The 15,746-nt window shown below is 30.9% G+C and overlaps 1 protein-coding gene across 1 annotated transcript in view; it reads right to left on the bottom strand.

Annotated features, from left to right (window-relative positions):
* LOC145327739 (uncharacterized) overlaps positions 1 to 15,746 on the bottom strand; it is an 85,570-nt gene that overhangs the window by 54,123 nt on the left and 15,701 nt on the right. The window contains exon 3 of the mRNA XM_080171299.1: positions 13,914 to 13,980. Within this exon, the coding sequence (XP_080027425.1) occupies positions 13,914 to 13,980 (67 nt within the window). The remainder of the gene's footprint in view (positions 1 to 13,913; positions 13,981 to 15,746) is intronic.

Genomic DNA, 15,746 nt, shown 5'->3' with positions numbered 1-15,746 from the left:
TAACTAGCGGCTACGCCCCTAGAGGCCTCTAGGGGGCACTTGAGGAAGAGAGAGAGTCAAATTTAATAACCCAATTTCTTATTTTAAATTTTTAAAGAAAAGTAAAAAAATTTTTTTTGGGAGGGGGGAATTTTTTTTTTTAGGGGGGGGGGCCTCCCCCCTCATTTTTAATTTTAGTTTTAAAAATTAAAAAAAAAAATTCTTTTTTTGAGGGGTGGGGATTTTAATTTTTTTGGGGGGTTGGGGGTGTCCCACCCCCAAAAAAATAGTTATAAACCTTCCCAGGACCTATGAGAAGCTACCCTGTTAAGGAGAACCCGATCGGTTCAGCGGTTAGAGAGATCCTTCGGTACAGACACACAGATACACAGACACACAGACATCCTGTTACTTTAGTAAAAGGATTCCTGAGAAGGACAACATTGTCAGTTCAGTGGTTGCTGAGATCTTAAGCTTCAGACAGACAAAATTAAATGAAAATTAAGCCCCGCGGCTGAATTGACGACTGAGGCTTGTACTAATTTAGCACCTGCGGCTGCGGCTGGGGCTTACAATATCTCAGCCGCGCGGCTGTGTCAAAGCTGCGGCTGAATTTAAAAAATTAAGCTGCGGCTGAGGCTGCGGCTTACAAATATCAAGCCGCGCGGCTGCGGCTGCGGCATAATCATAACTTTGCAGCTGCGGCTGAGGCTTTCTTGAAGCCGCGCGGCTGAGTGCGGCTGCGGCTTCAAATTATTAACAGCCGCGCGGCTGAGTGTGGCTGAGGCTTCCCCAACTATAAGCCGCGCGGCTGATTGCGGCTGAGGCTTAGAGGGGCGTTGGCTGAATGAGGCTTAGTGCGGCTGAGGCTTAATGTGGCTGAATTGGAGTTTTGTGGCTGAGGCTTACAGTGGCTGAGGCTTACAGTGGCTGAATGCGGCTGAGGCTTACAGTGGCTTATGTTTTCTTTAAGCCGCGCGGCTGCGACTAAGGCTGAGGCTTATTGGGTGGCTGAGGAAGCCGCGCGGCTGATTTTGAGGCTTCTCGTAAGCCGCGCGGCTGATGGTGGCTGAGGCTGAGGCTGCGGCTGCGGCTTCCGAACCCTGGAAATTACCAAATATTCTTTATAGAAAATTTAATGACATCAATTTTTCTTTCCATACTTCCTTAACAAGCTTCAAAGTATAATTTCATTTTATTTTTTATAAATTTCAATTTTAACTTTCAATTTTCACGGGTTCAGGGTTGGTTAATTAAAAATAAATCTAGATATTTTTCAGGATTTATATTCTGCCTTTTATTCAAGGGAAATTAAAACTGTTAACTAATCAAAATCAATTCTTTTCTTTAACCCTTTTTGCAAATTTTAGATCTCATAAAAGTTTTAAAACAATATAGGTGATAAATTTGTTTTGTAATACAGATAAAGATCATAAAAATCTAAAATTAACTGGAAAAAAGATCTTGTTAATATATAATAGCCTATTAAAAACATTCATGAGAAAAATAAATGTCCTTAAATGTAAATATATTGCTTGTTAATCTATATTAATAAGAAATACATCATGAAAAAATATAATTTACAATGCACAGAAGTAAATGAGAAACCTCCCAAAAAGTGACCACTTCCGTATGGAAAAAAACTACAATGGTTAAATTGCAAGGCCGCTGCTCCTTCCTCCTCACGCAATCCAAGGCCGTATCAGCACAAGGTCTTTGTAAAGATATTTTTGTAAAGGGTTTGTGTTGCATTTAGTTTAATTAAAATGATGAAAACATGACTAAAGTATTTTCTTCTGGGAAGAAAAACATCATGAAATACCATTTTAGATATATGAAATAGCATATATGATATTATATGATGGATAGGAGTAATTAGGGGGCCTGGGGCATAGTAAATAGGGAATAGGGTATAGCTACTTTTTGGGCAATATATATATATTTGATTCATACAGGTTAATAAGTTTCTGGACTAATTTAAAAAATAGAAAAATATGAATTTTATATTCATTCAAAAATAAGGGAAATCGTAGATAGGTCAACACAGAAAAAGTTTTCCCAATGAGAAATTAACCAAATTCTATAAAAATTGTCTCTAAAAATATTTATCTTTCTTGGCCATTTAATCGAGATGATTTTTCATTTTAACTTTATTATTGTCTTATTATTCTTCTCCTTCAAGCCTTAATTTTTCCTCCATTTCTTAAGACATTCGATTTAAGGAAAAATAATGTTGATAAATAATTTGAAATGACTATCTACGCCCCTAAAATTTATTTTGACCACAGCTATTAATATTCCCTGAGAAAAACTATTCTTTGTTTTACAGATTATTAACACAGTCATAATCATTTGCTAAAATCACATATTTCACTTTTAACGAGGACAAAAAAGTGCATCATGTATCTTAAATTAAGTCAAGAATTTAATTGCTAGAAGAAAAAAATCTAAATTAAAAAATAAGGCAATATAAGTTTAAATGTCCTAAAACATCCAAGGCTGAAATCTAAAAATGAAATAACATAAAAACCATCCCAGGACCTATGTGAAGCTTCCCTAAAATAGAAAACTCAATCGGTTCAGTAGCTAAAGAAATCTTAAGCGACAGACATAGGATCTTTATAACTTTATGTAATAGGATAAAGGTGATAAGTTTATAATAGAATTGGTAAAAATAGTATGTTAGTGGCTTCAAACAAAATTTTCTTAATTTTAGTAGAAAATAAGATTTAGCAGAAAAATCAATTATAAATTTCTATAATTGAAAAGTAGTGAAAGTCTTTTATGGTTCTGTAGATTGTTGACCGCGGATACGCCAAGGAAGAGTATCCGTTTGGATTTTTTTCATTGCTGACGAACCAAAAAAGATTAAGAAATACATCCAGTGGCGTGAACAGTGATTCACCAAGCGGGTTTGAGGCCTTGTGGGGGTTTAAAAGGAGAAGACACTCCAACCAAATTTATTATGTTTGGAAATAGTTGCTATACTTTCCCCGCTTTATTCCCAGCCCAGAGTGGTTTTATATCCCTTGAAAAGAATTGCACCCTTTGGCGTGTGGTAAATTTTATTATCTACCCCTTGTCTAAATATTATTTCCATATTTTTCCTTGCAAAATAAAAACAAAAAAGGTTAAGGCAAAGGCCAAAATGTTTGGCGAATAGATCATCATGATAACAAGAATAACAATTTTCATACATTCAAAGCAAATAATGAATATGAATAGATAACTAAAGATTCTGATTGTTGCAGTCTTTATGTTGTGTCTTTCAACTATATATTTGCTTTTTTATTTATTAGAATTAACAATTAAATAATTGAAAATTGTAGAGAAGCTACACACATAAAAAATTGAGGAAATGCAATATACATTCGGATTTAAGTATGTATATATACAACTTATTTTGCACGATATATATCATGATCAACATACATATACAGATAGATAGATACTATATGGATAGACAGATATATATCATGATCAACATACATATACAGATAGATAGATACTATATGGATAGACAGATATATATCATGATCAACACACATATACAGATAGATAGATACTATATGGATAGACAGATATATATCATGATCAACATACATATACAGATAGATAGATACTATATGGATAGACAGATATATATCATGATCAACATACATGTACAGATAGATAGATACTATATGGATAGACAGATATATATCATGATCAACATACATAAACAGATAGATAGATACTATATGGATAGACAGATATATATCATGATCAACATACATATACAGATAGATAGATACTATATGGATAGACAGATATATATCATGATCAACATACATATACAGATAGATAGATACTATATGGATAGACAGATATATATCATGATCAACATTCAACATACATAAACAGATAGATACTATATGGATAGACAGATATATATCATGATCAACATACATATACAGATAGATAGATACTATATGGATAGACAGATATATATCATGATCAACACACATATACAGATAGATAGATACTATATGGATAGACAGATGTACATCATGATCAACATACATATACAGATAGATAGATACTATATGGATAGACAGATATATATCATGATCAACATACATATACAGATAGATAGATACTATATGGATAGACAGATATATATCATGATCAACATACATATACAGATAGATAGATACTATATGGACAGACTGGGATAGACAGATATACATCATTATCAACATACATATACAGATAGATAGATACTATATTGATAGACAGATATATATCATGATCAACATACATATACAGATAGATAGATTCTATATGGATAGACAGATATATATCATGATCAACATACATATACAGATAGATAGATACTATATGGATAGACAGATATATATCATGATCAACATACATATACAGATAGATAGATTCTATATGGATAGACAGATATATATCATGATCAACATACATATACAGATAGATAGATACTATATGGATAGACAGATATATATCATGATCAACATACATATACAGATAGATAGATTCTATATGGATAGACAGATATATATCATGATCAACATACATATACAGATAGATAGATACTATATGGATAGACAGATATATATCATGATCAACATTCAACATACATAAACAGATAGATAGATACTATATGGATAGACAGATATATATCATGATCAACATACATATACAGATAGATAGATACTATATGGATAGACAGATATATATCATGATCAACATACATATACAGATAGATAGATACTATATGGATAGACAGATATATATCATGATCAACATTCAACATACATAAAAAGATAGACAGATATTATATAGATAGACAGATATATATCATGCAAAACACATTTTGATTACGTTTTTACATTGCAGCAGATTTAGATCATAGAAATTTTAGAAGAATCAAGAAATTTACTGAAGATAAAACAATTAATAGAATATTCTAAAAATATTGAATCAATCTGTGGTGTCCATTCCATTATGGGTACACTAACCAATGCTCTTACACCCATTACATAAGCATGAATTGGATGATTATTATATTGGCAACACCTATATTACCTATCCTCTATGTTTAGTAATTTTGAAGGTAGATAACCTTATTTATTTAGGAGATTAACTCGTTAGTAATAGCTTAATTTAAGAAATATTTCCAGTATGGTTTCGAAACCGATCATTATCCGATGGATTAAAACTGTTTCTGAGCAATAATGAAACATAAAAACTCAACAAAAACAACAAAAAATCATCAAGAATAACAAAAAGAACATTTTAAAAATTGATACCACTTTTGTTGGCCGGGCTTCAATCCCCTCGGAGCCAACAAAACTGGACCTATAATGTTTTCTTTTAATATCTGCGAAAAGCTATCTATAATAAGAGGCAATAAATAAATATTATATAATTTAAAACTATTTTTCTAGTTTATTTTGTTTAAATATAGGATCACTTACTTTCAGACATCATGCAACCCTCAAGCATGAATGCTATATAGGAAGAATAAAATATCAGAGTGATAGATAGATAGATATTATTTAAGCATGTAAGATGCAAAAGGGGAAGGGGGAGATCATGCACTTTTGATATTTGGCATCTTTGTGCATGGAAATTATTTAACTTTTCTTTCCGGGTGCTTACTTTAAGCAAATAAATATATATAAATATCCTATAAATTTTTTTGAAACTTTTGGCAATATTTATCTTAAATCAAATAGATCTTATCCTACTTAGGGAACACAGTAATAGTGTCTGACTGATTATGACGTAACAAAAAAAAATAGCCAATGAGAGGCCACTATAAATTTTACCATTGGTCAATAACGGCCTCTCATTGGCTAATTTTTTTTGTTACGTCATAATCAGTCAGACACTATTACTGTGTTCCTACTTATGGTAAATTGAGTTTGAGATTAATATTAATAAATCAATATTAATATGCAGTTATTATTAAAGAAAATGCTGACGAATTAAAGTTTGCTGTTACTTTAGACTTAGGGAAAATATGAGGTAAAGTAGTTTTTTCCAGATATATAATTCCTTTCTAATTTATAATACACAAAATTTGACACTCTCAAAAATTAACAAAAACAAAGGTTACCCTTTGTGTACAATTTATTCAAAACACAAAAAGATGATTAATAAAGACGAAACTGTGTAGAAAATTACAAATGAAGATGTGAATTTAATTATAGGATATTCAAAAAAAAATCTAGGAAAAAATTTGACATACATTTTGTTAGTTTTGATTTATGATAAAAATACATAGAGAACCATACTAAAGGATAAGAAAATTATTTTTATAACATGTAGTTAGGTTTTAAGTTCTTTGGAGAATTACATAAATCCCGTTTTATTAATTCTAAATTACATATATTATTAAGAAGGGGGGGGGGGGGGGGCGGTTAACCTACTCCCCACCTTACCGAATAATGAGTCTAAGCCACAGTTTATTTGAAAGGATGGGAGACAGACACCAGATAGGATATTTGTAAATTATAAGATTGACGTTTTCCCTATATTTTATATTAATGTGTGCAATCACCAGGGATCTAAAGGGATAAGACAATGGCAGAAAAATATATGTACATAACCAATTAATGGTACATAAAATTACCCCTTTTGTAGATAACAATTAGTGGTTAAAACGTTGGGACACTCATCTTGATCAAATGAATCAACCTCAAAGTTGTTAATCCAACGAATATGAAAAAGGGGTGTGAGCTTTAGGAGGGTGTAAGACATACATATAGAGTGCTGTAAACCAGAATTGAATGTAGTAAAAAATATATTAGATATTAGATGGATATATACATTGAGATAGATGTATTCCCTATGATGGTAATATTGTGTTGAGCCTGGGGGCAAATTATCCCATCTATTTGTTTATTACCAACATTAATTTTATCCAAGCATCTCATTTCAACATTAATATCCTCTTAATCTGTTTCGACCCCCTAAGGACCCTCTTCCTGAATACTAAATGCTTTTCCAGTATGGCTTTGAAACCGATTAATATCGTCTGGGAATTCGAACCCTCGGGGTTAACAAAACTGGAATTGATATTATATTTTTTTTCATTTTACTATCCGGTGATAGCTGTCTATCACACGGTAAGATAAAATCTATTCTAAATTCATAATTTCAATACTACTGATTGATTGACTGACCATATTATTGTTTTAAAAGATTTAATTGGTTGCAACATGTAAGGTGTTTGTTGATAAATTTCAAAGGTATGGGATACTGTCTTTATTTCTTACTATCTCTGACATATAATGCAAAAAAAGGAATTTCCCATTAATGCAACTTATAAATAAATAGCATATTGACATATTTATGTATGAAATTAAGTGAAAAATGTCAAAGAGAATTTTCGAAAAATTCTATCTTCAATCAAACCTTATAAAAAATTGGTCAAAAAGTTAGTCTTCTTACATTGTTTCTAATCGTTTTAGGAATCACTAGTTTCCACGCTTTCCAGATGTCCCTATTTATTAAAGGAGTTATAAGGTAAGATTTACAATCAATAGACCATTCTTGCTTGCCTTCATTTACGATGTAGTGGGACAAAGTGGCTCAAAAATCAGAATGTGAAAGAAAACTCCTAAAAAAGAAATTGATAATCCCTCATTTTTATGACGTTACATGGCTGATTTTTGTGTCACTTTGTTCCACTACTTTACGATCATAACTATCTGCTACTGACGTTCAGACGGAAGGACATACGGACTAAGCCTAAATGTAAAAAAGCTTTGCTGTCAATAATATTGAAAAATTTGACCATAAATTTGAACAATTAAATGCAGAGATGACAATAATTTCGCAGAGGGTAATCATTTACAAACATTTTGCACTTTGCATTATCACAAATTTCCCTTCTTGACGCTTTTATTTTTAGAATATTTATTTTCATTTTACAATCTTTTTACTTACCTGTCTTCGTCTGTCTGTCTTCTGCTAACACTATTTTTAAATTCTTTTCTCTTTTACTTTGTTTATCTGTCTGTATGTCTGTCTGTATGTCTGTCTATCTGTCTGTATGTCTGTCTATCTGTCTGTATGTCTGTCTATTTGTCTGTATGTCTGTCTATCTGTCTGTATGTCTGTCTATCTGTCTGTATGTCTGTCTATCTGTCTGTATGTCTGTCTATCTGTCTGTATGTCTGTATGTCTGTCTATCTGTCTGTATGTCTGTCTATCTGTCTATATGTCTGGCTATCTGTCTGTATGTCTGTCTATCTGTCTGCATCTCTTTGTCTCTTTATATCTATCTGCTTCTCTTTATCTTTCATTTGTCTTTATGAGAGTCTCTTTTGGTCTGTCTGTCTCTCTTTGTCTATCTTTCTCTTTATCATTTTTATATATTTCTCTTTATCTTTGTCTTTCTGTCTTTCTGTCTCTCTATCTTTGTTTATCTGTCTGTCTTTCTTTGTCTCTATATCCCTCTTTTTTTCAGTCTTGTTCATATATCTGTCTCTTTGTCTATTTGTTCGTCTGTCTCTTTCACTTCCATTTTGTCTTTATGAGTGTCTCTTTTTGTCTATCTGTTTCTCTATCTTTGTCTGTCTTGTCTCTCTTAATGTTTCTTTCTGACTTTCTTTCTTTGTCTATCTATGTGTACCTATTTCTTGTGCATATCCTAGCTATCTCGCCATCTTTATTTTTCTATATTTTTTCTGTGCAGCCTAATATCATGCCGAGTTTGAAATTGTGTTGATAATTTATCCTGCCATTAATTCTGTTTTATTTCCTAGTGTGCCCATTCTAATAACAAGTGTAACACTCACGAATTAAGGATAAAAATCAAATATAAAATGTATAGTAAATTTGAAAAAAGATACTATTTGACTTTAAAAAAGCTTTTAACTAATATACAAGCTGTTGTTTTTGTTGTTGTTTACAACTATCTGTGTTTCTGTTAAGAATTTGCTAATGCACATAATCGAAAATTTATTTCAACAAATTATTTTGGTTTTGTCCATTGCATCTCTGTTCGAAGGGGTAAGGAGGGTTGCATAAAAATAGACTAAAAGCTGCCCAAGACTTCAATAAAAAACTGAAACCATCCTGGGACCTCTGTGAAGCTTCTCTGAAATGGAGAAGTTAATCGCTTGAAAAGTTATTGAAAGCTTCAGACAAAAAACTTACTTCTTTATAAACAAGGATTGAAAAAAAAAGTTGTTCCCTCTAATCCCTGACTGTAAGACGCTATTAATTCTTTCACAACCAAATTGCAACGTTAGGATTAATTTTACAAACCCTGCACTCTAAAAAAAATAAGCTTTAAAACTATGAAATATTTTTTTTGCAGTATGTATTTAATATGTTTAGATTTTAACTTGTACATTTTTAATATTATAACCTTTTTATGTCTTATATGTAGACTTAAGTCATTCAAATTGGTTGTCGACATAAAGCAGACAATTTTGACAGTAGACCCTTTAAGTTTAAAATCGTTACGATAATTCTATCATATACATGTTAATACAGCATTTTTATATATCAAGCAAGAATTTTAGTATAGTATTATTTTTTATTGAGAAGGCCTGTTAAGTTTAAAATCTATAGATAATTCTATCACAAGAGAATATTTTACTAAATCATTTTTAAATTTAGATTAAATTAGAATTTCAGTAGAGTATTATTTATTTTTATTTGATGCAGAGTGAAAGCAGATAAAGTAAAAGTTAAATGTAATGCAGCAGATTAATTTCAATTTACTTTCATTTTTATTTGGACTAATTTTGATAAATTATCCTTACTACTTACTTATACTTAATGCTATTTTAAATCTAATTTAATCAAAATCATCTAATTGACAAAAATCCAAGTTTAATTTAAGAATTTAAGAAAGTAAGGTCAGCAGTCATGACAAGATTGTAAATTATGTTAGAGATGTATTTTACAATGTAAAGAGCTTCACAAAAATATGCCAACATCATGATTTCATTTGGAAGTCAGCTACCGTAAAATCGTCATATAAGATATATAATATGGTGCAGGAATCTAAAGGGATCCAAAAGGATAGCCGATAAATTGATGTACATCCTCAATGATGATACACCTTTCGTAAATTACAATTGGTGGTTGAAACGTTTAAACACTAAACCAATCAAAATTTAGTAAAAATCCCAAAAGTTGTTAAGCCTACGAATAAGAAAACGTTATTATGCAACTTTGGGGCATAGTGTGATAAACAGACCAATGTCCCATCCCTCCCTGAATATGATGTGTATTTCAGTGTGTGTGTTTGTGTGTGTGTCTGTGTATTGCAAATGTGTGTGTGCGTGTGTGTGGCAAGGGCCAAACTAAATCTCTACTTTTAACTTCCTTAAATGAAACTTCACTTTTTTTCTTGACTTAGTATCAAACAATCAAAATTACAACTCATCTTTCATACAACATTTATTTTTATTTTATGATCTAAAAAAAAGTTTCAGATTTTCCATGAAATGTCTTATATTTTACTATCGGTGGGCCCCTAGCATCCAGGGCACTCTGTATTCAATGTTGTATATATAGGGTAAAAAATAGACTGAAACCATACTAAGGATTAAAACTTAATCAAAATAGCCTGCAACCATCCTGGGGCCTATGTGAAGCTTCCCTATAAATGAGAACTTAATCAGTTTCATAGTTATTGAAATCTTAAGCTTCAAGAAAAAAAATCCTTAGTACTTTATATAATAGGATTTCTGTCAAATTTGGTTCCACCTTGCATAAGACAGATAAAGATAAAACAAATGAAAAACATTCTAAAGATGGAAAGAACAAAAGAGGACACACAGAAAACTGTCCCGAATTTGTATTAATTTTGAGGAATAAGACTCCAGTTACGTCATATTTTTCTTTCCCGAAAAAGGGAAGGGGGAAAGAAAAAAAAGGGAAGGGGGGAAGAAAAAAGAGATGGGAGAAAAAGGGGTTTTCCCCATCTCTTTTGAAGAGATTTTCTTCCCCCCTTACCTTTTTCGGGAAAGAAAAATATGACGTCACTGAAGTCTTGTTCCTCAAAATTAATACAAATTCGGGACAGTTTTCTGTGTGTCACAAAAGAGCATATGAAACCAAAAAAATATTGAATTCTCCTAAATTTAGCAATTTCAAATGACAAAAAATATTTTTCTTAACATTTTCAATAGTATAAAAAAAACAACCTATTTTCCTAAGTTTAATGAACTATTGAGTAACAAAATAACAATTATGACTTCTTTATGAAGAAATTAAAGAATGAAATTGAGACTCTAAATCCCCCAAGATAAATTTTAAGGTCATATTTTCCTACCTCTTATCATAACCCAAGGCTCATACTCTCAAGAAATAACAATAATTAATCTTTTAATGATATTAACTTTTTCTTCATCTTATTTTTACATAACAGATTCGTTGATATTAATATAACCAGGGCGCGACAGATGCAATCTAGTCATAAAATAGTTGCAATAAAAAAAGATGACACTAATGGGTACTTGGGGTAAGGGGGAGGGGTGAGGGTTAGTAAAACCTAATTTTTTAATTTTAGATTAAAAAAGGAAATTATAAAAAAATAGGGTTGTATTTTTCTTGGAAGGTTGGAGTTCCCTAAAACTATCCCTGGACCTACATTGAGCTTCACTGTAAATAAGAACCAATCAGTTAGTAGTCGACTGCCAGATTGTATATAACCAATGATTAGTAGGAAGTTATGTTTTTGTAGCCTAAGATAATTTAAACTTCATCTCAATGTTTTATATTAATTATGTATGAAGTATATAAAGTTACCAGAGCTTAAAAGCATTAGTTAGTTAGTTGGTCAAGTCAATGAAAGATAAATTTAACTACATATATTGTCCACGGATATGAAAATGTATAGGACTTCATATATTTATTAATATCGAAAAAAATTATACTGAATAATTATGTATAGAATCGGCAACTCGGGCCTAAAAAACTAATTTTATATAATTGTATATTTTTATATCCGCGGAAAGCTGTTTATAATATAATGTGATAAATAACTAATTTAATTATGGTATTTTTATACATGATCCTTGCATAAAGCATAAATGATTATAAAATAGTTCTAAAATGTTTAAAAATGATTTACCCATCAAGGTCAAGATCAATTATTCATAAGTATCATGAGAATCAAGCATTTTTACATCAATTTCCAATATTTATCACTTTGCACTTATTTTCACCCTACCTTCACGAAATAGCAAATTAACTTTTATTTTTTTCAAAGAAAAATAAAAAATTAAAGGGTTGACTTATTCACCACATTCTTCCCTCAAATGCCCCTACAGGCCTCTAGGTTCGTGGTCGCTAGAATCATATGAATCATTAAAAAAGTTTTAACATGATTTTTTGTGGATACTGTTGAATAATTGTTAAGTATCTGAGAAACAAAGCCTTTAACACTGTTTATTAATGTTTATGTGCTGTAACCAAGGTGCTTAAACAGTGAAATTTTAACTATTATGAATAGCTGAGTGACCTGAATCTTGTACAGTTGAGCCAACTTTTTTAGGCCAGGTACTAGACACTTTTAGCTTTATAGACAACTTATTTTTGATTGCATGTTTTTTGGAAAATTCATTGTCTCTGACCTTTTAAGGAACCAAGAGCTTTTATGTTGTTATGTTTATACCATTGTGTCTAGTATAGCAGCAGTAGGAACAATTATCCACCTTATAATTTAATAAACTTAAACCCAATGAAATAATTTAGATTTTAAAATCTGATACTATTATTGTGTTTTGAAATATGCTAAATTGTGGAAACAACTGTTTTGGAATGGCAAGACAATTACTTAACACCTGTCATAAGAAAAATATCATTTTGAAGGATTAAATATATTAGATATACTATAAATTAGAGAATAGATTTCAATTATGTCTTTAATTAATCTTAAACGAAATTAGTATTCTCAAATTATTTATGACAAAAAATAATTACTTTAAAATATTCATACCTAGCCACTTTTTAGAAATGAATATTATATAAAAAAGAAAATAGATATATAAGTTTTACTTTTTCTAAAAATCTTAGAACGAAGTCATTTGGGAGATGAAAAAGTTTAAATTGTATTGCAAATATTACAATTTGTTAATCATCTAAAACAAAAATTATAAAAATTACATATGTTTTTTAAGAATTTTAATTGATATACTAAGAATCTGGATCAGTAGAGATTATTGAAAAGCAGAACCCAATATGTTATATTGTCTGTGTTATTATGTGGGAGTGTGTTTGTGTGTTGTCTGTGTGTGTGTGTATGCAGTATCTGTTAAACCAGAAGCAATAATGGCTTCAATTTTGGCATACACATGACCTTCAAAGCTAATATGTTGAATAATAAAAATTTTTGCTACACACCAAGTATGAATTAGTGTGTGTGTATCTCTGTGTATGTGTGTGCGTGCGTGTGTGTGTGTGTGAGTGGTTATAGGCCTGAGTTGAAAATGGGCAAGGGCCTACTTAGAAATTCTATATTGGTTTACAAAAAACGGCCAATTCTGTTTTTTTGCAAGGGCAGAATGTGCTTTTGGCAAAAATACTTTTGATTGATTTGAAATTATATATCAAAGACTTGGCTTGTAATACAGTGAGCCTCGACTTGTAATGTAAGTTAAGAAATAAAGAAGAAATAACAAGGGAGGACGAACAAAATAATAGATGTTACTTTGTGGAATTGCAGTAATGATATATGTAATAACTAGTGACTATGCTCCTAGAGACCTGTGGAGGTCCTTGAGGGAAGGGAGATTTGGAGTCGACCCTCTAATACAATTTTAAAACAATGCTTTCTTTTTTTAGGAGGTCGGCCTAAAGCAGTGACATCTATTCCCATTTTGCTAGGGCACTATAGACAGCTACAATAAAAATTGCAGAAATTTGAGAAGAAAAAATGCGTATATTACCTGCCAAGGAAGTTCCGCAAACTTGGCTGTGTCCCCTCCAATGATTCGCTTAGAGAACTGTCTGTGCCTGCAAAATATAAAAATGTTAGTTTTCAATGTAGATCATATGGAAATTAACATTGCTAATAAAAAGGCGGCTGTTCTTTCTAAAGAAAATTGAATTAAAGTTTACTGTTCTGGGGTGGGGAAAGTCGACCCTTAACTTTCAATTTTAGTTTTAAAAGGGAAAATGATGTTTTTTTTTTAGATGGGGAGGGGGGGGGTACATTTATTCTTCCGTTCTCTGGACTTTTAAGAAGCTTTACTGTAAAGGAGAACTATATCTGTTCAGTAGTTAGCGAGATGCTTCGCTACAAACAAAAAAGTTTACTACATTATCGATATTGTTCGATATTTATGAAGAAAAAAAAATATTTTATGAAAATTTAAATTTCTATAAAAAAAAATAATAAAGTAGCCGTGCAACAAAAAATCTTCCATTAAATAAAAGTTTGAATTGGTCAACTAATGCAATGTATAAACAAGGATGACAACATCCATAAAAGCGAAGCACTGAAACTGTAGGACAAACGGACATTAACACTTATATAGTGTCAGAATTGAATAATCAGAATATAAATGTATAAGAGTTGAAGCAAAATTGTAAGTGTAAATTTGTTGAAACACTGCTTGATACAGGATAATGTTTATGGACATACTTACATTTTTAGGACTTGATTATAGAGTTGCTTTGCTTGAAATATTATACTTTGTTGTCCCAGGAATAAACATGCCAAAAATCAGATCAATCGGATGATTAGATCACAAAAAATTAGTTGTTAAAAAAGTAAAAAAATCAACATGTTTTAAATGGACGTACGGACATTCTTGTAATGACTATAGAGTTGCTACGCTTTTTAAAGCGTACCTAACTACTATAGGAATCACCATGCAAAGTTTGAAATCGATAGGACAATTCTAACATGCCTAAATTAACTAAGAAAGCTATCCGTTTGTGACGGACGTACGGACGGACGGACCGATCCTAATTATAGAAAAGCTTCGCTTTTAAAAATAAAATGTAAAGAAAAAATATGAAAATCATTCTCTATTATTTTGATTCTCTCTTGATAAATCTATGAACAGAATTCTATAAAATGTAGCAGGGTTTAATTTAAAGAATGTTTTTATTCTAATTTAGAAATAGAAATACTTTAAACTGTTTTAATCTGAGATCGGCAATGTTCCCTAGATTTTGATATAAAGCAGTATTAAAGCTGCTAAATCACTATAATCAAGGATTTATAAAAACCTTTATTAGTTTATGCATTTATATTTTGTGTTCTATAGATTTTTCATAACAAGCTTATGCCCGTCTGTCTTAAAGCTAAATGATCCGCGATAATTAGAATACAGTATCTACGGAACTTCTAAATAATTTACTGCTATTTTTGCTTTTCTCTTTGTGGACACATTTCCATGTTTGTTAGTTTAATTGGTTTTTATATAGGGTTTATTGCGTAAATGATGAGGTATATTGTTTTGGTAAAATTTGTTTATTATTTACTATTATATTATTGCCTATAACATATAATAAAGTTACATAATAGTAATATTTTTTTATTTCAGGAGGGAGGTAATATTTTTAAAAGCGAAGCTTTTCTATATTTAGGGTCGGCTCCGTCCGTAACGGCTAGCTTTTTTTCGTGAAACAGTTAGCTCTTTTCGTTAATTTACTGATTCCTAGGACAACAAAGTATAATTTATAAAAGGAGTATCTCTTTAATCAAGTCCTAAATATGTGTGTCCTTAAACAATATACTGTATTTCAACAGTTTAACAAATTTACTTACA

The sequence above is a fragment of the Acartia tonsa genome, chromosome 1, assembly GCF_053477335.1.
Source record: "Acartia tonsa isolate MP-2025a chromosome 1, ASM5347733v1, whole genome shotgun sequence".
NCBI classification, from domain to species: Eukaryota; Metazoa; Arthropoda; class Copepoda; order Calanoida; family Acartiidae; genus Acartia; species Acartia tonsa.
This window is presented reverse-complemented; position numbering and strand designations above follow the sequence as displayed.